At 38.9% G+C, this 22,052-nt stretch overlaps 1 protein-coding gene across 50 annotated transcripts in view; it reads left to right on the top strand.

The window, feature by feature from the left end:
* cacna1da (calcium voltage-gated channel subunit alpha1 Da) overlaps window positions 1-22,052 on the top strand; it is a 184,200-nt gene that overhangs the window by 20,229 nt on the left and 141,919 nt on the right. For all 50 annotated transcript variants that reach the window (XM_087272077.1, XM_087272082.1, XM_087272079.1 and 47 more), the window contains 1 exon segment: window positions 1,043-1,148. Coding sequence is in view for 36 of the 50 variants with exons in the window: in XM_087272045.1 (XP_087128171.1) it covers window positions 1,043-1,148 (106 nt within the window). In the remaining 14 variants the exon portion in view is untranslated.

Here is a 22,052-nt window from a genome sequence, read left to right as displayed (position 1 = left end):
CAAAAATTACCCTAATGCCTCAATTTTGGGTAGAAAAAAATAACAGTTTTTTACAGTGCATGCATAAATGAATCGGGTAAGCTAAATTGAAGTAGTATATGTAGTATATGTGTGTGAATAAGTGTGTGTATGAGTGTGTATGGATGTTTCCCAGTGATGGGTTGCAGCTGGAAGGGTATCCGGCTGCATAAAACATATGCTGGATAAGTTGCCGGTTCATTCCGCTGTGGCATCCCCATATTAATAAAGGAACTAAGCTGAAAAGAAAATGAATAAATGAATGAATACACTGCAAAAATGGAGAATATTTATAAATTCAAAGGGGATAGTTTACTCTACAATACCAAATTTAGACATTGTGCATTTAAAGGAAGTAGTACTTGGATTAAATGATGACTGAATTTTCGTGTTCTTGCAAACTATGCCTTTAAAAGATCATCTGTGAATGTTTAATGTGGACTGCAGCATTTTCACTTCCTCTGACTCACGCCGGATTTATTTACATTTTATTTGTCTCACTAGCAGGAAAGCAGAGCGGCTGAGTCAGAACTGTTGTGATGGACTATACTGTTAAACTGCATGCAAGTAGCTGCTCACTGCTAAATATTCTGACACTCTTGATCAAAAAGAGGTTTAGATGGGCTAAAAAATCAAGACATTTCAGACAAGTTGACTAAAAATACTGTAGTACAGGGGTGCTCAATCCTGTTCATGGAGATCTACCTTCCTGCAGATTTGCTACCCATATCAAACACACCTGAACCAATTAATTAGGACCTGAACACCACGTGATAATTACAGGCAGGTGTGTTTGATATGGGTAGCAACTGAAATCTGCAGGAAGGTAGATCTCCAGGAACAGGATTGAGCACCCCTGCTGTAGTACATGATACTTGTTGTTTTGAATGTTATTATGTAGCTAGCTCTGTTGAATTCTACTGATTACATGTCACTTTAAAAATTTGCTAATGTAATATGTGAAGTGTCTCTATCTTTAAATGCTTGAAATGTATATTGTACTGCTCCTTAACTTGAACTCCAGGCCATTTGATATCTTTATATTGATAGCGATTTTCGCCAACTGCATGGCCTTAGCTGTATATGTCCCTTTCCCCGAGGATGATTCCAACTCAACCAACCACGACCTGGTGAGTAAATCATTTTAGCCTTTAACACATTCCATCCTGACCACTGCCATGACCCCAAACCCCTTACTCTGATTAATTGTTGTATTCATATGAAGGAGATTCTAAGGTTAAAGAGCCTCTCCTAAGAGATAACTTATCTCATTTTCTAATAGAGAATAAGCTCTGCCCTTTTACTTTTTATTGGAGTGCATTAGTGCCTGCCTAGTTGATCGATGATTGGCTCCTGTACTAGTAGACGGGGCTTCATTCGCCATTTTAACCGTAACACTTTTTCCCCATTTAAAACTATAAGAGTAACATGTCCTGTGTATTTTATAGTGTTTGCTCGCGTGTGATCTTGTTATTTCCTCATCACTTCTTATGTGCGTTTACACGAAAGACAAAGTTGACGCTGTTGTAGTTATGCAGTGTGTTTCCTCCTGTTAATGTGAACCAGAGGTCGCGTTAAGGCTGATTTATACTTCTGCGTCAAACGTCGGCGTATGCTACGGCGCTGACGCATAGCCCTTCACCGTTGCCGTTGGCGTTGCTGATGTGCACCTCTCAAAAAATGTAACTACACGTCGCAACGACGCGTAGCGTAAGCTCTGTGATTGGTCGGCTTGGTTGCGATGACGAGTCTGGGCGGGACTGAGAGCCGCGTGAATGGTGTGAGCCTGATGGAGCGATTGTTTACAAGTGTGGAGTCCCGTTAAGGAGCTCCGGGTGGAAAGTTTTGTTTTGTGTTTACCTTATAGTTAAAGTTGTTGCACGTCCGCCAGTTCCTGCCTCAAAATGAGCGAGTTTGAGCCACTTGTACATCCCGGAAGTGTTCAGGAAGAGCAAAAAAGCAGCGAAGAAACTCGACACAGAGGAACATTTACACATCACTGCCAACTAGCGTTTCGGTAGTGTTAATGCAGACCCACAGAGACAGTGCGCAGAAGTATAAATGCACAGCCACGCGCGTTGCATGCGCCGTGGGTTACGCCGGTGACTTGACGCAGAAGTATAAATCAGGCTTTAGACTTGGTCATCGTCCGTCATTTTGACGGAGAGGATTGTAAAAATTCCGTCACAACCTATTATTGACGTCAATTAATTAGCATATTTTCTAATTGCTTTTTTCATTTAGATTTTAATAATGAACTTGCACGACGAGCATATAGGTTAAATTATTCATTTATTTATTTGACAAATGAACAAAAAATCATATCTGCCTTACCTCATATCTTCCTCATGCGTCGACCTGAACTGGGTGCTTGCCTGTGCATAATCAAACGCATCAAGAGAAACTGATGCAGAGGCAGTTGTCATTAAATTCTGTGTCTTTGCCTCGGAAAGTCGACTTCTCGTGACGGTTTTAAATTTGTTTTGGAGGCTGAAGCCGCGTTCTGCTGCACACTGGAGAGTCCTTGTTAGAAGTGACTCGGACTCTACAGACAGACTCGGGCCAGATATGGTTAACAGGAATCGGGCCAGTGCTTTACAGCCGCATCACAAACGCATGTGCGGGAGCGAGCTGCGGGCCATACTCAGCCCGGATAACACTCGCTGATGCAGAGTCGGAGCCGGAGGCGCCGAAGGGCAGCCGAGCTCGAGCCGATTACTACCTGCTATCTGGGTAGCGCCACTTCAGCCAGCGTTTTGTAGTTAGGAAACATTTCTCCTAAGGAATCCTCTTCAAGTTTCAGCGGGAAAAAATACTGCAGCACGCACTCCTTCAGCACCAGGGGCGCGGCTTCCCTCTGCGTTCGGTAGTGCATGGTGCTCACAACGCACTTCAAACCACCTGACCTCCTTGTTGCCACTTGGTTGACCCGTAACAACAGCTGTCAGCGACTGAGGATTTTTGTCTGTTTGTTCTTCATCGTCCACTGCATCGCTTCCTCTTTTTTTCAGCCTTATTATTAATATTACAACTATTTGGCCGTTTAAAGAAACTTCTCACACTCAGCTGCTGTGAGATTTTTGCAACTGTGCACAGCGGTGACAAAGAGGAGACAAAACAAGGACAATCGCCATCAGCTGGACAGGAGTGGGTATTACAGTTAGCTACAAATTACAATAGATCACCCTCAGCATCATCCGTCGAAATGAAGGTCACCTTCAGATTTTTCTGTCACTGCTGAAAAAAATCCATCAATGACAAAAAATATTTGGTTAACGCGACCTCTGGTGTGAACACAGCAGCAATTGAACACTACCTCAGATAGTCAATCCGATGACTTCAATCCGATGACTTCGAAAGTCATGCAGTGTGAACTCTGCATTATTGTTAAAGATTCCCTATGAAAATGGATGGATTTTTCTTTCTGAAACCCCACTGCAGGTGTCTTTACTGAGCAAGTGATTGAGTTGTGGTTTAAAATGTGTTGTCTTAAAAAAATAATAGCAAATTAGAGGGTGTTTACCTTATAGATTTCTGAGGAGCTATTGATTAAATTCGTCCTTTGAGAACAGGTGAATGTCTTTGTCCTCTCAAAGCCGCAGCACTGTGATTTTATACGTGTGTATTCCTGGAAGGACGAAAACAAATCTGTCTCATCATAATCTCGATGATCTTTTCTGAGAACAGATGCACGCTCAGCTCAGACATTTTCTATTCAAACTTGCCTCGCTTCCTTTTAACAAACCGCTTAGCTCGTACAGTTCAATTGATCTGATTTTGAACTTTTCGCATAAATGATTTATATTTAGACAAGCAGAGCATTCGGATGGCAGATTTGGCGGGTTCTGAGGGGGTGGATGTTCTTCTCCGTGCTTTGGACAGAGAAGACGATTGTGAGTTGAGATAAGACAGCTGTTCGATCTTGTGGCTCAGCATGAGGGCTTCATGATTTGTGAATAGCTCTCATGGCTACTGGCGCGGTTTAATTTAGTGATTTTAGCAGCTCAGACAGGAAAGAGAAATGGCATGTGGAGATTTCGCATCCTGCTTTTTTTTTTTTGTTTCCCCCAAGCATTTTGGAGCAGCATTTAAAGGAGCGTTTCACATTGGGTTGAGTTTGTGTCAGAAGTCTTTTGAAATGTGCAAACTGGGCTGGTGAGTTTTTCTGATGGAATTAAAAGTAGACGTTATTCACAGGAAGCCAATGAAGAAGGAGTGATCAAATAATATCCGAATTTTGTTGAGTTTGTGTCAAAAGTCTTTTTGAAATGTGCAAACTGGGCTGGTGATTTATTTATTTTTTCTGATGGAATTAAAAGTTGATGTTATTCACAGGCAGCCAATGAAAACCATGTCCTGGAATTATGCAAATTTCATCTTTCATTATGCATCTTGCCAATGACTTGATTTAGAGGCAGAATCTGTTATTCCTTAGATACATTTATTAAGCACTTTTAGGCTGCATTTACACTGCAGATCTTGATGGTCAATTCCGATTTTGAGACTATATCCAAACTTTTTGCTGACCTGCGTACATCATCTTTAAAAGTGACTCTTATCTGATTGTCTGTATTTACACAGCACATGACAAAGGCGTATTGACCAGGAAAAAAAGAGTGGGCGCTGACTGACAGCTGATAATAAAAGAGCGATTTTTTTTTTCTTTTTTTTTTCTGCGTTCCTGTATTTAATGTGCTCACAGGGCTTAATTTTTTTAAATTGACAAGTTGATTTACTATAGTTTATGACAGAAAAGTTCTCAATTTTTTTTTATCTTCTTTTAATCTTTGACTTTTTTTAAGATTTATTTTTGGCCTTATTGCCTTTATTAGACAAGACAGTATTAGGCCCTTTTTACACAGCCAGTTCAATGTGACCCAATTTCGGATCTGTTCTATGACTGCGTAAACAAGAAAAAAACGCATGCATTCGGATATTCAGAGATCGGTTTCAGGCTTCCTTCATATGTGGAAATAAATCAGACATAAATAAATCGGACATGTGACATTGTGACTGTCATGTAAACAGGCAGATCAGATTTATTGAGGCATTCTGTTCTGTACATCAATAAACTTGTGACAATATGGCTTCTCCGCGGTTCAATGACGTAGAAGAAAGAGCGTGTGTGAAGATGCCGACAGGATAAACAACAACAACAGAGGAAAGTGGTCAGTCACCACAATTTGCTCCCATCAGACCTGAGATCTCTCTCGTACCATAAATTCCTCTGAATGGTGGAGGACATCATACATCATCATCACACACACACACACACACACACACACACACACACACACACACACACACACACACACACACACACACACACACACAAATCAGGGCCATACCATTACATAAACTGCATGGGTGGTAAATATGGACTAAACCATTTACTCCTTATACTACACTGCATATTTCGCAGAGCTAAAAACAAGACAATTTCTTCCATCGTGGCTAGTGTGGCACAGATGCTAGAACTCACCTTTATGTATGCGCGACATCGTAAATTCTATGGCAAGTGTAAACACATGAATTAGATATGGGTCACAATTAAAAGAACATGTAATCGGACAGACAAAAAAAATCTGATTAGGCAACAAATCGGAATTGGGCATCAAGACCTGACAGTATAAATGGGGCCTTAGATAGGACAGGAAGGGAAGTGAGAGAGAGAGAGAGAGAGAGAGAGAGAGAGAGAGAGAGAGGGTAGGGTTGGGGAATGCCCTTAAGCCGGGATTTGAACTCGGGACACCCTGACGTGCTACTGCATTATTTGTTAACACTCTAATCAATAGGCTATTGCGCCGACAATCTTGGACTTTTTAAACCAGTGGTAATGTCAATGGCGTGATTTATGCACGTGATGTATGCCACAGTTTTATAATAGCTAGTATTCAAGAGTTCACACTTAACTGATGATTGATAATAAAGCGTAATTGCCATGCTATCCCGGGAGAGAGCCCTGAGCTCAGAATATCCTTGAGCCTGGGGCTTCCTTCCGTTTAAAGGACGAGAGGAGAGTTTGACCTCAGGTAGATCTCGAGAACTCCCCTGCTTGTAAACATGCTGAGATATAGCTGACCAAGAGTTGCTTTGAGATGCTATTTTGAAGTAGTCAATTTGCTTATGGTGTGTGTCTTTGGAAGATGTAAGGAAACCAGAAAACCCGGGAAAAACCAACACGAACATGGGGAGAACATGCAAACTCCGCACAAAAACGCCGACCGGCACGGAGAGGGCTGAACCAGCGGCGTTCTTGCTGTGAGGCAACAGTGCTAACCACTGGGCCGCCGTGCTGCCTTATCAGAGAAGGGGGGAGTAGGGGTGGAAGGGGGGATTCTTCAAGACTAAGATGACTAGAGTAGAAAGCTCTGGTAATTTATAGTGTGTCAGTGTTCATCTGATGCAATATATGAAGCTGATGCGGAACCAGCTGTGTTTACTCATAAGCACACGATCCTCTCGAAATGATTTTATAAATCAACCACACTTGATTACGTGGCGGATGTTACGCTCTCTCTCTCTCTCTCTCTCTCTCTCTCTCTCTCTCTCTTTCGTTAACATGCTTAAATACGTGTGCTATATGACATCATAAAAGCATATTTAGTCCTCGTGTTTTAAGGTTTGGGACTCTCCTGAAGTCTGTTCTGAAGTGAAAGTGCCAGACTATACGTCATTTGCTTTGGTTTTTAATGATGCGGGACTCACATTGACAGGTGAAAATCTGATCTAACCTGATTTTCCTGCTTACATGTACATGGGCCATATCCAATCTGTACTACATGAGTAAAAAAATCGGAATTGAGTCACTTGAACCATGCAGTGCAAATATTGCCTTAGGGCCTTTTGCATTTCTAAACATCGCACACTACATTGTATGAAATGGACCCTTTTCACATTTCCGGGGATTGGAAGAGTACGCAAATAATTTGTTTACAATCCTATTTGCTGAAATAATGAACGAAAAACTCCAAGATGGTGTTATCAAGACTGTCCGAAAAAATTGTGTGAGACTGATAACGGCAGCCTGAAGAGAGAACAACATCAAATTTACCGTCCTGCCCCATAGATGCTGCATTTGAAACCTCTCACAAGCGGTAATTCGTTTTTGTAATTTGGTGCAAACATGATATAATGCACACATAAATACATGATAGTACGTGCCTTTTTAAAACAATCTAAATACTAAAAACTTTCAAGAATTTAAGATTATGATGACTGTTAACCACAACACAGACTCATTGTGGATACGTACCCCTGTCTAAATTTCTGGAGAGCATGAATTTCATCTTTAAAATGAACGCTATGGTTCGGTACGATGACACCAATGGCTTCTGTTCCTTTTCGCACTACCAACTGACCACTTACCTCCATGTAGACAACTTTTGTGATGTTACCCATTTGCCCAGTAGCTCGCCGCATATCTCGGCAGCCTTGAGATGCCAAGCGGAGTTTATCGTGAGGATGGAGTTTGTGTCCGGCGAAGAGCGGTGCCAGAAACTAGGTAAAACAAAAGCAAAAAAATAATAATAATAAAAAATAAATAAATAAATAAACCACCTGAAAATGTAGCAAAATCATGCGGCTTTTCTTTTTCTAGATTGCTTTTGAAAACACTATCAGTTGGGTTTAGGAAAGGCAGTGTGTGGGTCAATTGGTTAGTCAGTCGACAGCAAGCTGGCCTGGTCGGCTGAAGTGTATATTGCACCCTCTGGTGGGTTTATGTGAGAAGAGGACAAGCAAGAAAAATCTTCAAAAAGTGTACAAAGTGGCCTCTGGTGGATTTGCAAAAACAAAAACTGCGAGCAGACGTTCCTCCGATCATGTATTTCGTTGTCCCCATAAATGTAGACCTGGGTAAGTATCCGCAATGAGCCGGTTTGTTAATAGTGTCTTGTGAAAAGTGTTCATATGAAAAAGCCAGCTGCTTCATTATGGCTTATGTTGAGATTACTGTCAACCTCACGAATAAGGAATCATCCTTTCCATTCACGCAAGACAAAAATACATGCTTTATTAGTTGTTTTCCTCTCGCTATTTCATGTGTCAGCTGTTATCTCATCTCTCTGTGTTCCCCCTGTGTGTTAAACAGCATGAGGTAATCGTAGAGTGAAATTTCATCAGAATCCCAGCAGGTATGATAACATACATCCCAGGTTGTCTTGCAAGGGTGAGCAGAGTTCATGCTGTGGAGCCTATAGGTATATTACAGGGTCAGAGATGTGCCAGAAGCCCATACTGTAAACTGGCTTTTATATTTCCAGATGAATAGTATGTAATATTTAAATTAAAGTACCTTTGTATGGTCCAAAGCTGAATGAGTTTCTTTCTTATTTTTAATTTTATATTCTCTATTGGATTTAAGTCGTGTGATTGGTTGGGCCATTCTACAGCTTTCTTTCTCTGAAAGCATTTGAGAGTTTCTTTGGCTGCGTTTTGGATCATTGTCTTGCTGAAATGACCACCCTGGTTTCATCATCCTGCTAAGTTGGACTGAAGTAGCTGATTTTCATTTACAATGAAGAAGTACAGAGGGTTGCTGAAGAACTACTGAGAGATTTCAGCTGCTGTCTGGGCTTTCACTTTGTTTTTGCACCTTCCTTTCTTCATACTTTTTCCTGTGTCATTTCATTTTATTACATGACTTAATTTCTAAACTAGTTATTTTTGTTTTCTTTATATATATATTGCTTTTTTTGGTTATTACCAACATCTGTATGTTTTCTGAGAAAAATGGTCAACTTCAACACTTATTTCCCCCACTGTGCTCCTGGATATATGTGACTTTATAAGTACAACCTATTTATATTCCTAATCATAATTTAACAATCTACTGAATCAAATTTATGTTCAACACAATGTCTAATGTGGAATATATTATATGTTGATTTCTATTTCTGCTTTTATTCTGTAATTGTTCATTTCTAAAGCTGTGATTAAAATAATTGAAAGTGAGCAATAGAAATAGATGGGTACAACCTAGCGGCACATTCCTGTCGCTGATTTTAGCACAGCAGCGAATATCTCACGCTCTGTACAAAAGCTCAAAAATAGTGTATGTGACACAGATCAACCATTGTAACTGATTAGAAAGCAGGTTGATTGGTAAATCTTCATTAATTTTTTTCTGCAGCTTAGCTTTAGTTTTAATTGTGGTTTTAGATGCAGCTTATGGGACTTTGTTTGGGCCATAGGCTCCAATTAGGGGGTCCGTTTTTAGGGTCAAACATGTTTAAGTTCTTAGAAATATTTAAAGCATTTTTCAAAGTAAAATGTTATCTCAGAATGCACACATTCACTAGGGATGTGCAGTATTTATCGTCTATGATAATATCATAATTGCTGTTTCAACGAGGTGTGAGCTGAAACTATTTATAGTATGTCATTGGGCTGCACGATACTGGCTAAAATGAGAATCATGTTTTTTTGTTTAAAATCAAGATCACAATTTTTTTTTGCGATTATGTAGGCTATTATTATTGTTGTTTCTGAACCATATGGTAAAACAACAATATTAATATCAGGCCTGTGTGTTGGTCTACTGTTAAAATGCTAAATTATGTATATACTTGGAATGGCTGACTTTAATAGACTTTAAATATGTCCTGGTTGTTAATTCACAGTAAAGTGATGACATCAGAATACAACTATTCATAATTCTGCAGTTGAATTATTATATTTAAGAAATATGCTTGTTATTTGTCATTGACAACATTATTAGACCATTTTGTTTCTCTGGTGAAACGTCATCATTTGTCATCATTGCAGATTGCCTCTTGCATTATATTCCAAATTATATAAGCCAGAGTAAGGCAAGGCGAGTTTATTTAAATAGCACGTTTCACACACAGTGGCAATTCAAAGTGCTGTACATAAACGGAAATAAAAGATACAAGTATAAATAAAATACAAACAAATAATCTAAAAACAGATGAAAACAGCGTAAAGACAGTTTTTCCATTTCCAAAACACCGGTGTATCATATTTTCTCATTTTACTCTGGGACTAAAATGAAGACAAAAATTACGTTTTTGGTTTATCTACCTTAAAGATACAGAAACAACATATGTAAAACATTGTGAAGACTTGTGTGACCGCCTTTATGCTTCTCTCCTGACCTTGAAAATATAATTGGTTGAATCGTAGAAAAGCGGAATGAAGATCGTGTGTTGGGTCAAATCGAGATCGCAATCTTTTTCTGGTTAATCGTGCAGCTCTAGTATGTCACACATTTTACAAAAAAAATATGCCAAAAACACAGTTTGAGACTTTAAAAATTTTCACTATGTGATGAAGCATAATAGACTGTCATTAAAATGACCCTATAATTTAAGTTATGAATGCTAAAAACATTCATGGTTTTTGTTTTTATTAATATAGTACATGGTTAAATAATATCACAAATACAACAAATACACAAATACAACAAGTTTTTCCCCAAATTTCAATGTAATTTCATACAAAAGTTTAACGAACAAGAAGATAATATTGAATGTTTAGACACAATATTGTCTATTGTTTTTACACCGAAATCCTATTATGCATATATATAAATGGAGGTTATTAAATAAATGAAAATTGCATAATATAATATTTGGTGTCAGCAGCACGATGGCGCAGTAGGTAGCACAATCGCCTCACAGCAAGAAGGTTGCCGGTCGAGACCCGACTCTGTCAGTTAGCATTTCTGTGTGAAAGTTGCATGTTCTCCCCGTGCTCGCGTGGGTTTCCTCCGGGTGCTCCGGTTTCCCCCTCAAGTCCAAAAATAAGTAGTGAATTGGGTAAGCTAAATTGTGTATGGGTGTTTCCCAGTGATGGGTTGCAGCTGGAAGGGCATCAGCTGCATAAAACATGTGCTGGATAAGTTGGAGGTTCATTCCGCTGTGGCGACCCCTGATTAATATGACGAAGCCGAAAAGAAAATGAATGAATGAATATTTGGTGTCACAGTGGCTTGGTGGTTAGCACTGTCGCCTCACAGCAAGGATGTCGCTGGTTAAATCCCAGGCTGGATCAGTTGGCGTTTCCATGTGGAGTTTGCATGTTCTCCCCGTGTTTGCGTGGGTTTCCTCCAGTTGCTTTGGTTTCCCTCACAAAGACATCTGGTACAGGTGAATTGAACAAGCTGAATTGGCTGTAGTGTATGTGTGTGAATGTGAGAGTGAATATGTGTTTCTTTGGGTGCTTTCACATCTGTAGTTCGCTTCATTTGGTCCGCACCAAGGGCAATAAATGATACATTGTTGCATCTTCTGCCGTCTTTGGGTCGTTTTCACACCACACTGCTGGCTTTGGTCCGAACCAGTTGAAACGAACCAAAATGCAGTCATCTGACAAAATCCAAATCTCTCATTGGCCAGATGTTGTTGAATATATTTCCTAAACTGCTTATTGATTGGTCAGAATTCACGTGCAGGAAAATGCCAATGAACTCCCACAGGTAAACAAAACCGGCAGACACAAATTGTCGCTTTTTACTATGGAGGGACGACTGCGCTGACTAATTTGTATCACTGCTTTAGACAAACTATACATTTCGAGAATGAAGCGCGGCTGCGGCTGGAAAACAGTGTTTAATGCATCGCTCGTCACTTCAGGAGGAGGCGTGAATTTATTTAACTAAACTGCGACATGCTCATCTTGCGGAAATATTTCCAACGATTCATCAGGTAATGTTTTACCCTCTCCCTCTCTCCCTGTTGGTAAAGCGCTGTCAACAAATATTTTCCTCCATATCCCATAATATACTATGCATCGGCCTACGGCAGCTGAATTAGTCCAAAAGTCGCAGTACTTTTTGCGGTTGGACCTGTTTTGGTACGGATCATATTCTCACCACAATCGAACAGCTCCAGGGTTTGTTTGAAAGCGTACCGAGACCACGTCTTCAAGCAGGTCTCGGCACGCTTATTTGGTCCGCTTTTGGTGCGCACTCGAGTACGATTGCTGCATTCTCACCTGCCCAAACGAACCGCACCAAAAGGGAAAACGAACTCTAGTGCGATTCAATCGAACTAAATAAGGCAGGTGTGAAAGCACCCTTAGTACTGAGTTGCAGCTGGAAGGGCATCCGCTGCATAAAACATATGCTGGATAAGTTGGCGGTTCATTCCACTGTGGTGACCCCTGATTAATAAAGGGATAAGCCAAAGGAAAAAGAATAAATGATAATATAATATTCCCAAAGATTTAGATTTTCAAATTTAATTCAATTTCACACAAATCTATAAAAAAATTTATTGATATCATTAAATATTAAGGAATACAGTTTGCTTTGCAGTGATCATGCATCAATAAATCCTTGAGAACAATATATAAAAATAAAACTCAATATAATAATTTAATACTCAATATTACACTCTTTACTACTCTACTGCCTGTCAAATGTCAGACCTCCTGTGTTTAAATGGTGACCACCTGTTTAGCGCAACACTGTTATGAATAATGTAAAGGCTGTATCAGTGTATATTACAGCACCCATGTAGCTTTCATATGTCATTCAGCTACTACAGAGCAACAGTAATGTCTGTTCTGTGTTATAGGGTGTTTCTATGCTTCATTTTATGCATGAGATCCCTGCATATGAGGTGTCCTATTTCTAAGGGACTCTATTACCCAAAGGTCTCAGCTTTCATTTGGCTTTTCTGTGCGAAAAAGGCTTAGTATTGTTGTATAGAAAGTGAAATGTCTTTAAGGAGGGTTCCGAGTACAAAACAAGTCAAGCATCAACAGCATCTGTGAGGAAATTAATTTAAATGAAGTGTACAGCAGGATTATTATGTTTGAAACTAATTATTGGCTTGTTGGTATTGTTCATAATTTTAATACTGTTAGCATTGTATTTAAAGAACTGAAAGATTATTCATGTCATTTATATAAATAACGTACTGCATTCATTTTAATATTTATTATTTTTTATTATAATATTAAGGTAACTTTTTTTATTGTTAAATATTGGTGGTTATACAAAAACAAAACAAAAATATTTTGCCTGTGGAAAGTTGTAATTTTAATGCCAATTATTGCTGATTACCATAAAATATTGTATATGTGGTGCTTACCTACTCTTGACATGACTTTATGCTTGTTTGTATCCTGTATTTTTTTAAATTTATGCTTGTTTTTATGAACTGACAGATTAGTATTAGATTTGGCAACCGACAGTATGTGTCTAAACGAACCTGACATATTGACATATTGATCCCGGAACATTCTTTAAAGGCACTTCATTTTAATATTGATCACTTAGCAAGAGACCCTTCAAGAGACGTACAGCTTGCATGTTAAAATGTCTTGTAATGCACCCTGAAGATTTACATTTTGCAGTTCACTTGAATATTACAACTTTGTGTTCTTCAGTGGTGTAAAATAACTAATTACAAATACTCAAACTACTGTAATTGAGTAGTTTTTTTTCTCAGGAATAATAATTTACTAACTAGTTTTAAAAATGGTTACTTTTACTTTCCCTTGGGTACATTTTTACTGCACTATGGGTACTTTTATTCCACTACTTTGCTTCGACCTGCAGTCACTGTTTGTTTTTGTCTATGGAAATTTAAAAAAATCAGTTCTGTGATTCCTGACCAATGAAATCGCACACAGTGATAATGAACTACCTCAAGACATAGGCACTTTACATTGCAGCAAACTGTTAGGAAGCATTAAAAGTGCCCAAGAAGATGTACAAAATCTTTACACGCATTGACCCAGAGACTGTTTAGAAGCATGCCACTGATGAAAAGATGGCGGATGTTTACTGTATGATGACAGAAATGGCCTTAAACACCCAGCAGACACAAGACGTCAACATGACGTCAGATTGATGTTGTACCCCAACATCATTAGGACTTTGCATTTTGTTCAGAAATGAAAATCAGGTTGACGTCAGAACCAAACGTTAGACCAACATCAATATCCAAAGTAACTTTGTCCTTAGACACTGGCTAGACATTGAATTTTGGTCACCTAACATTACAACCTAAATCTAACCTATTATTAATGTCTTATGTCATTGTTTGTCTGCTGGGCAATAACTAAATGCACTACAGAATGTTGCGTTTACACACATCCACAAATTACATGTAAACACGTCAGCTTTTTACAGAGTAATACTGACTACTCACCACTCTTGTACTTTTAAAGGGCTACTTTTTACTCATACTTTGAGTAATTTTTACAACAGATACTTTTACTCTACTTACACTACATTTTTGGCAAGTAACGGTATTTTTACTTAAGTATGCTTTTTCAATACTCTTTCCACCACTGGTGTTCCAACCATTATGACTATATTCTTATTTATTAGATTTGCACTTCAAATAGATCATGCATCAGTTTGCCAAAAAAAGAAACATCTTTTAGTGGAGATGAATTCTTACATAGGTCTGTTATTTTATTAATTTTATTATAAAAATGATCAGCTTGTTGATATTGATACATTTTTTGTAATTTATATAGAGTACTGAATATTTTTGAACATCAGTTTTTTTAAATATTATTTATATAAATACATTTATATAAGTTAGTTGTTTTGATTAGTTCATGTCATTTATGTAAATAGCGGCATAGTGGCTTAGTGGTTAGTACTGTCAGCTCACAGCAAGAAGGTCGCTGGTTCGAGTCCCAGTTGGGCCAGTTGGCATTTCTGTGTGGAGTTTGCATGTTCTCTCTGTGTTGTCCACAGACATGCTCTACAGGTGAATTGGATAAACTAAACTGGCTGTAATGTGTGAATGCAAGAGTGTATGGGTTTTTCCCAGTTCTGGGTTGCGGCTGGAAGGGCATCCGCTGCGTAAAACATACACCGGAATACTTAGTGGTTCATTCCGCTGTGGTCACCCCTGATAAATAAGGGACTAAGCCGAAGGAAAATGAATTAATGACTTTATATAGATAAAAGTACTGTATATTTCTAAAAGCGGCTATTTTTATGATTGCAGCTCAGCATTGCAAGCAATTAGAATTACGGAAGATTCACATTTTGCACCTTGTTTGTGTTGCTGCTTATTACAACTACAAAAAGGAACATCTTCAGTGGAGATGCATTCTTAAAAAGGTTTTTTTACTAAAACAATCACAATTGTTTTAACACAGTCACAATTTTTCCCAGAAAACATATTCCTAAAAGTGCTGTTGACTTGAAATTCTCGCCAGCTGTTGTTAACAACCAAAGAAATCCATATATGCAAAAAAAAAACAAATCTAATTAGTGTACAAATGAAATTACGTGTAATAAAATGAAATGACACAGGGAATAAGTATTGAACGCATGCAGAAAGGAAGGTGTAGAAAGGCAGGTAAAGCTCAGACAGCAGCTGAAACATCTCAGTAGTTAATCAGCAACCCTCTGCCATTCCTCAGTGTAAATAAATATATACAGTGCTTCAGTCCAACATCTACATTAGCAGGAGGATGAAGATAAAACCACGGTGGACATTTCAACAAGACAATGATCCAAAACACAGTCAAGGAAACTCTCAAATGCTTTTAGATAAAGAAAATCAAGCTGTAGCATGGCCCAGCCTCACCTGACTTGAATCCAATAGAAAATGCAAAATAAAAATCTGATTTGATAGACGAGACTTGAGTAATTCATGTGACTTCATTCTCCATGTGAGAGTCATCTTTAACCTGCCATCATCAAAAAAGCCTTTTATATCAATTATTAAATACATTTCAGTAGTTCAGTACTTTCTCCTTGTGTCATTCCATTGTTATTACACATAACTCTTTTTTAAAAATTTTTTTTTTATTTTTATGTTTGTATTGTTTGGGTTTTTACCAAAATCTGGTTCAATTCCATGTCAACAGCTCCTTTAGAAATATTATTCCCAGGAAAAAACATTCATTCATTCATTTTCTTGTCGGCTTAGTTCCTTTATTAATCCGGGGTCGCTACAGCGGAATGAACCGCCAACTTGTCCAGCAATTTTTTACGCAAAGGACGCCCTTCCAGCCGCAACCCATCTCTGGGAAACATCCACACACACATTTACACACACACACACATTCATACACTACGGACAATTTAGCCTACCTAATTCACCTGTACCGCATGTCTTTGGACTGTGGGGGAAACCGAAGCACCCGGAGGAAACCCAAGCGAAGGCAGGGAGAACATGCAAACTCCACACAGAAACGCCAACTGAGCCGAGGTTCGAACCAGCGACCTTGCTGTGAGGCGACAGCACTACATACTGCGCCACTGCCTCGCCCAGGAAAAAACATGACGTGTTCAAAATATTTTTCCCACTGTATAAAAAATAAACCACTGAATAATTTTAATAATAGTTCAAAAATTTTTTTTTATCATTTTTCAAGAGTTCACACTTGCTTGATACTGTTTGACAACTTGTTAGCAAGTTAGCAGGTTTGGCATGCTGTCCCCGGAGAGAACCCTGAGCTCGGAGATAGTTGAGCCCAGGGCTCCCGCCAGGTCCATAGAGCATGTGAGGGGAGTACGAGGTCAGGTGTTCTCGAGAGCTTCCCTCGGCAAAAGAGGAAAGGAGGAGAAGGGGTGGATGGGGGGTTTCTTCGGAAAAATGAAGATAAGGGAGTAGTTCTTAGCTAGGTTACTTATAGTGAGTTTGGATGAATCTGATTGGCTAGCTAATGAGTGTAGATGAGTGGCCAGCTGCAGTCAATCATATCACGTGCTCCTCTCGAAATTAGTTTGTGAAACTTCATTTATAAATACATGTATATAAATTAGTTTTGTAAATTATTTTTCTCCATTTATATAAATAAATGACAGCATAATTTAAAAATGTCTTTTTTATTGCAGCACAACATTGCTAGCAGTTTAAATATTAAAAAAACTTAAAGATTCCCATTTTGGCTTATATTGCATATTACAACTTTATGTTGTCTGTTCTTATTCATAAGGCTTAAGCTTTAAATAAATCATGCGTCAGTTTGCCAAAAAAGGAACATCTTCAGTGGAGTATTGGAGAAGCAGTCAACACATCCTGAAGCTGCACTAATGACGCACCTGTCTGAGTCAAAACCTTCCGCATCATGTATTCTCCACAGTCCTTGGCTTGCGGTTCCCTTTTTTGCATGCAATATGCTGCTCGGAAACGTGATTTTTGCTGCATGTGCTGTTCGAGGGAGGAAAGCCATCACTTGCTGCCTCGAAGGTGCACAAGGCGACACACGGTCTCTTTAGACGCTCGCATTTCTTCGTCAGACACAAACATAGACGCGGGGTTTGGTAGAAGGTTATTCCTGGCTGTTTCTTGCAGTAGATTGAAGGCTCCAGGCAGCTCCTGCTGAACACTGCTGTGTACAAGTGTGCCCTTTTCATGACCAATAATATTCACATTCTCCAGCCTTTGCCACACACACACAGTATGCATGCAATGTTTTATAGAGTGATTGAAACCTTGCTTTCACTTATTAATATTATTGCAGAAATTATTTATTTTTGCAGAGTGACTTTAACATTTGCAGGCCTTTTTTTTTTGCACATTTAAAGATGACTTTTGGAAATGACAGTACTATGGTACAGTGATGGTAATTGATGACATTTCAGGCTGTGACAGCTTGTCTCACAGTGTGACTATTTTGATAATTTGATTATAATTATGCATGCTGGGTTTTTATTGCCTCATATTGACTATGTGGAATATTTGGATGTTCATAAATGGGTTTATACCACAGAGCTGTTTGAGTGAACTGCAGAAAACCATAAGTGATTAAAATACTCATGTACCAGTTACTGTTTTATGTAACTTATGTTATACGCCTGGTGTCTACACTTCTTCCAGCATCCTCGACCTGCAAAAAAATGGAGCATTTTTAAAATGCTTTGATGTTTAGTTTGGAAATGCTGGTGTTTCTTTTCAGTATAGATGGACTGAAATGCAGACTTTTGAAAACGCAACCCAGGCTCAATCTGGAAACGTAGTCCCGCGGACGTTTCTGGAGACCACGGAATACGTCCCGGGAGGTACGTACGGCTGCAGTTTTTGTTTTTGCGAATCCGTGAGAGGCCGCTGTTGTGCGCTTTTTCGCATCTCAAACGCCTCTCGCGAGTGCAGTTCGCGCCCGTGCTGTTCTCGCTGAACCCACCAGAGGGCGCTGTCCGACTGACCGGATGATTGACTACGCGACCGGCCAATCGGCTTACCTGCCCTCCTCCTTCCCTAAACCCAACCAATTTTACCGATTGACCCGCCCGCCCGCTCGCTTCCCTAAACCCGAGCAACAATTTACAAAAGCCGTCCAAAAAAAGAAAAGCCCTGATTTTTTTTTTTCCTATCGCGTTTTCGGATTTCACCACGTTCTCACCCTGTTTTGAAACTCGTTCACTTAATTTTTGGGATTCTGTTTTTGTCTTACCTGATGGCTGAAACCGCTCTTCCCCGGACTCGAAACCGATCGCCGTGGTCAACTCCTCTCTGCATCTCAAGCCTGCCGACGTACACGGTGAGCTGAGTGGACAAACGGGTTGCAGCGGGAAAGCCCTCCACAAGGAGGTAAGCGGTCAGTCGCAGCCGTATGTACCTCCCGGGACACATTCCGCTGTCTCCAGAAACGTCCGCGGGACTACGTTTTCAGAATGAGCCTGGGTTGCGAAAACAGCAGTGTGGCTATTCAAAATTGCTCTCTGATTTGTTCTTCTGCTGGACTATTGCATATCATTCCCTGATTCGTCAAGCCCCTCTCATATTACTGTTACACAATCGATAGACTGTAAGTAAGGATGCCGGCAAAATACAGGTGAAGTCAGAATTATTAAATCTCGGAATTATTAGCCCTTCTGTTTATTTTCCCAATTTAATTTTCCCAATAGAATTTAAATTTAATTCCCCAATTTCTGTTTAACGGAGAGCAGATATTTTCAACACATTTCTAAACATAACAGTTTTAATAACTCATTTCTAATAACTGATTTATTTTGTCTTTGCCATGATGCCAGTAAATAATATTTTACTAGATATTTTTCTAGACACTTCTATACAGCTTAAAGTGACATTTAAAGGCTTAACTAGGGTAATTAGGTTAACTAGGCAGGTTAGGGTAATTAGACAAGTTATTGTATGATGATGGTTTGTTCTGTAGACTATCGACAACAAAAAATAGCTTAGAGGGGCTAATAGTTTTGACCTTAAAATGGTTTAAAAAAATAAATAAAACTGATTTTATTCTAGCCATAATAAAACAAATAAGACTTTCTGCAGAAGAAAAAATATTATCAGACATACTGTGAAAATGTCCTTGCTCTGTTATCATTTGGGAAATATTTAAAAAGAAAAAATATAAAAGAGGGGCTAATAATTCTGACTTCAACTATAATGTGCTTGTCCTGTAAGCATGAATGTTAGCACATGCGTTTTAGGCTGTATAGTCTGAACAAAGACTGTTTTTTTCCCCCTGAAATAGATGAAGAGCGTTTCCATTCTAAAATGATGTTTTAAATGAAAAAGAAAATGCACTTGTGTAAACAGCACCTGAGCCTTTATAAAGCACCTATAGTTCAATAATGACTTCATAAATATGTAATTTAGAACCTAAAGCTACAGTATGATTAATAATACAAGTTGTCATAAGCCCTATTTGGGTAGGACTAGTTTTACAGGGGGACATTAGAGAAATTAATTTCACATTGTGATTTTAATCCCGTCCGAATCTGACACATCTGTCTTTTTCTCACGCAACCTCTGTAAAAATTTTAGAGCAAATTACCTACTGTTGTTCAGTAAAGTCGATGGTCCTATGAGAAACCTAATCCCATCCGAATGTGAATGTCTGTGATGACTAACTGTCGTCTCAGGTTTCTGCTTTTTTGTGCACCAATAATGGATGTAGATGTGTTTGCAAAGATGCAAATAAACATAAAATAAAAATAAAAAATGAAATCAATGAAGCAAATCTCGTAAATTCAGGTAAGAGTACTGTTATTGCTGCAGTCAATTACATAATGTGTATGTGACATTTATACAAGTAAAAACATATTTATTCCAGTTGGTTTATTATAAGAAATTCTATGAAACCATGTTAAAATTTAGTTAAACGTATATATTGTTCGTTTAAATATTTTTTTTAATTAGTTTTATAAAATGTTTAAACACTAAACAAGTTTTTGTTTTGCTTGACGTGATCATATGCAATCCACACATCCCGAACACATGCTCTTGCACAATTTTAAAATACAGTTAAAATAAATATTCAGTATAAAATCAAATAAGAGGCATTTTGTTTTTTTACATTTTATGAGGGCATCTTTGTAACCATGCAAAAATCTCTGTGTGCTCTTTTTAAGTCTGTAAGATTCTCTGTGTGACCTTTTTATGTCAAAATCATCCACTTAATTATATTAAATAAGCATCTTAATAATTTGAATGATTAACTCTATCTATTTGTTAATCTGTCCATCCATTCATCCACCCATCTATCTATCTATCTATCTATCTATCTATCTATCTATCTATCTATCTATCTATCTATCTATCTATCTATCTATCTATCTATCTGTCTGTCTGTCTGTCTGTCTGTCTGTCTGTCTGTCTGTCTGTCTGTCTGTCTGTCTGTCTGTCTGTCTGTCTGTCTGTCTGTCTGTCTGTCTGTCTGTCTGTCTGGCTGTCCAACAATCCATCTATCTGTCTATCCATCTATCTATCTGTCCATCCATCCGTTCGTCCGTCTATTCGTCTATGCATCTATCATCTATCTTTTTGTCTATTTTTCCATCTATCTATCCATCCATACATCTGTCCATCTGTCTATCCGTCTATCATCTATGTATTCGTCTATCTACCCATCTATCCATCTGTCCATCCACTCATCCATCCGTCTTTCTGTCGGTCTTACCGTCTCTCTATCAATCTTATTATCCATCCATCCACCCATCCATCCATCCATCCTTCCAATTTTCCTACATTTTACTTAATATATTAGTCAAATTAGTCACTTTATAAAGCAATTTCTCTTTAGGCATCACAAGCTTGTGCACAGTGTACATTTTCCAGGTTACAACATCACAACAGAAACAGCTTATCTTTACGAGGAAGGACAAATAACCGCAAACACAGCACAATCTGACATGCAGAAGCTTTACACAACCGTTCTTGCGCAGTTGTCAGGTTTAACCTATATTAGAGTCACAGTGAGGTAAGACGAGCTTAAAATAGAGCAAGATGATTTGAGACGGACTCAGTCCCAAGTGCAAAACTGCGGCATAGAAAACAGGAGGAAAAGCCTGATGTTAAGCATAAACCTGTTTAGGAGGAGAAGCCGAAGGGAAATCAGTGTGTGCGTGTGTGTGTGCGTGTGTGTGTGTGCGTGTGTGTGCGTGTGTGTGCGTGTGTGTGCGTGTGTGTGTGTGTGTGTGTGTGTGTGTGTGTGTGTGTGTGTGTGTGTGTGTGTGTGTGTGTGTGTGTGTGTGTGTGTGTGTGTGTTTCTCCGGACCCCAGCAGTGATGAAGACTGCAGTGTATGTTTAATCACTTAGCTAACCGCTTATTTTCACCAGATGCGCTGACTTCCCAGTGCTCTTTATCTTAGCATGTGTGGGTTTGAAGGTTTAGGAAAGCTACTGTCCATTTGTGTGTTTTTGTATGTGTGTTGTATTGATGGGACTGTTTGATTTTGTGTGCCACACTATATATATGTGTACATGTTTCATATATTTTTCGATTCTGTGTAACGAGGAGTGTGTGAGAGGAGAGAGCGTCGTGTGATGGAGTTTGATGTCTGGTTTACATGCTGTCAATGTAAATTGTATCTTCAACACTGTTTGTTATATTTACAGCTATTGTGTTTCATTTTTGTGATCACAGTACCCAAGCTGCATTGGATAAATGTGTCAGGTAAAGGAGTAAATGTAAATTTAAATAGGATGCTTTAATATAGGGTGGCTCAGTGGTTAGTACTGTCACCTCACAGCAAGAAGGTCACTGGCTCGAGTCCTGGCTGGGCCAGTTTCATTTCTGTGTGGGGTTTGCATGTTCTCTCCATGTTCGTGTGGGTTTCCTCCTGGTGCTTCCCGCAGTCCAAAGACATGCGCTATAGGTAAATTGATTAATTTAA

Source organism: Danio rerio, chromosome 11 (assembly GCF_052040795.2).
Source record: "Danio rerio strain M-AB ecotype USA chromosome 11, GRCz13ab, whole genome shotgun sequence".
In the NCBI taxonomy this organism is placed as follows: Eukaryota; Metazoa; Chordata; class Actinopteri; order Cypriniformes; family Danionidae; genus Danio; species Danio rerio.
This window is presented reverse-complemented; position numbering and strand designations above follow the sequence as displayed.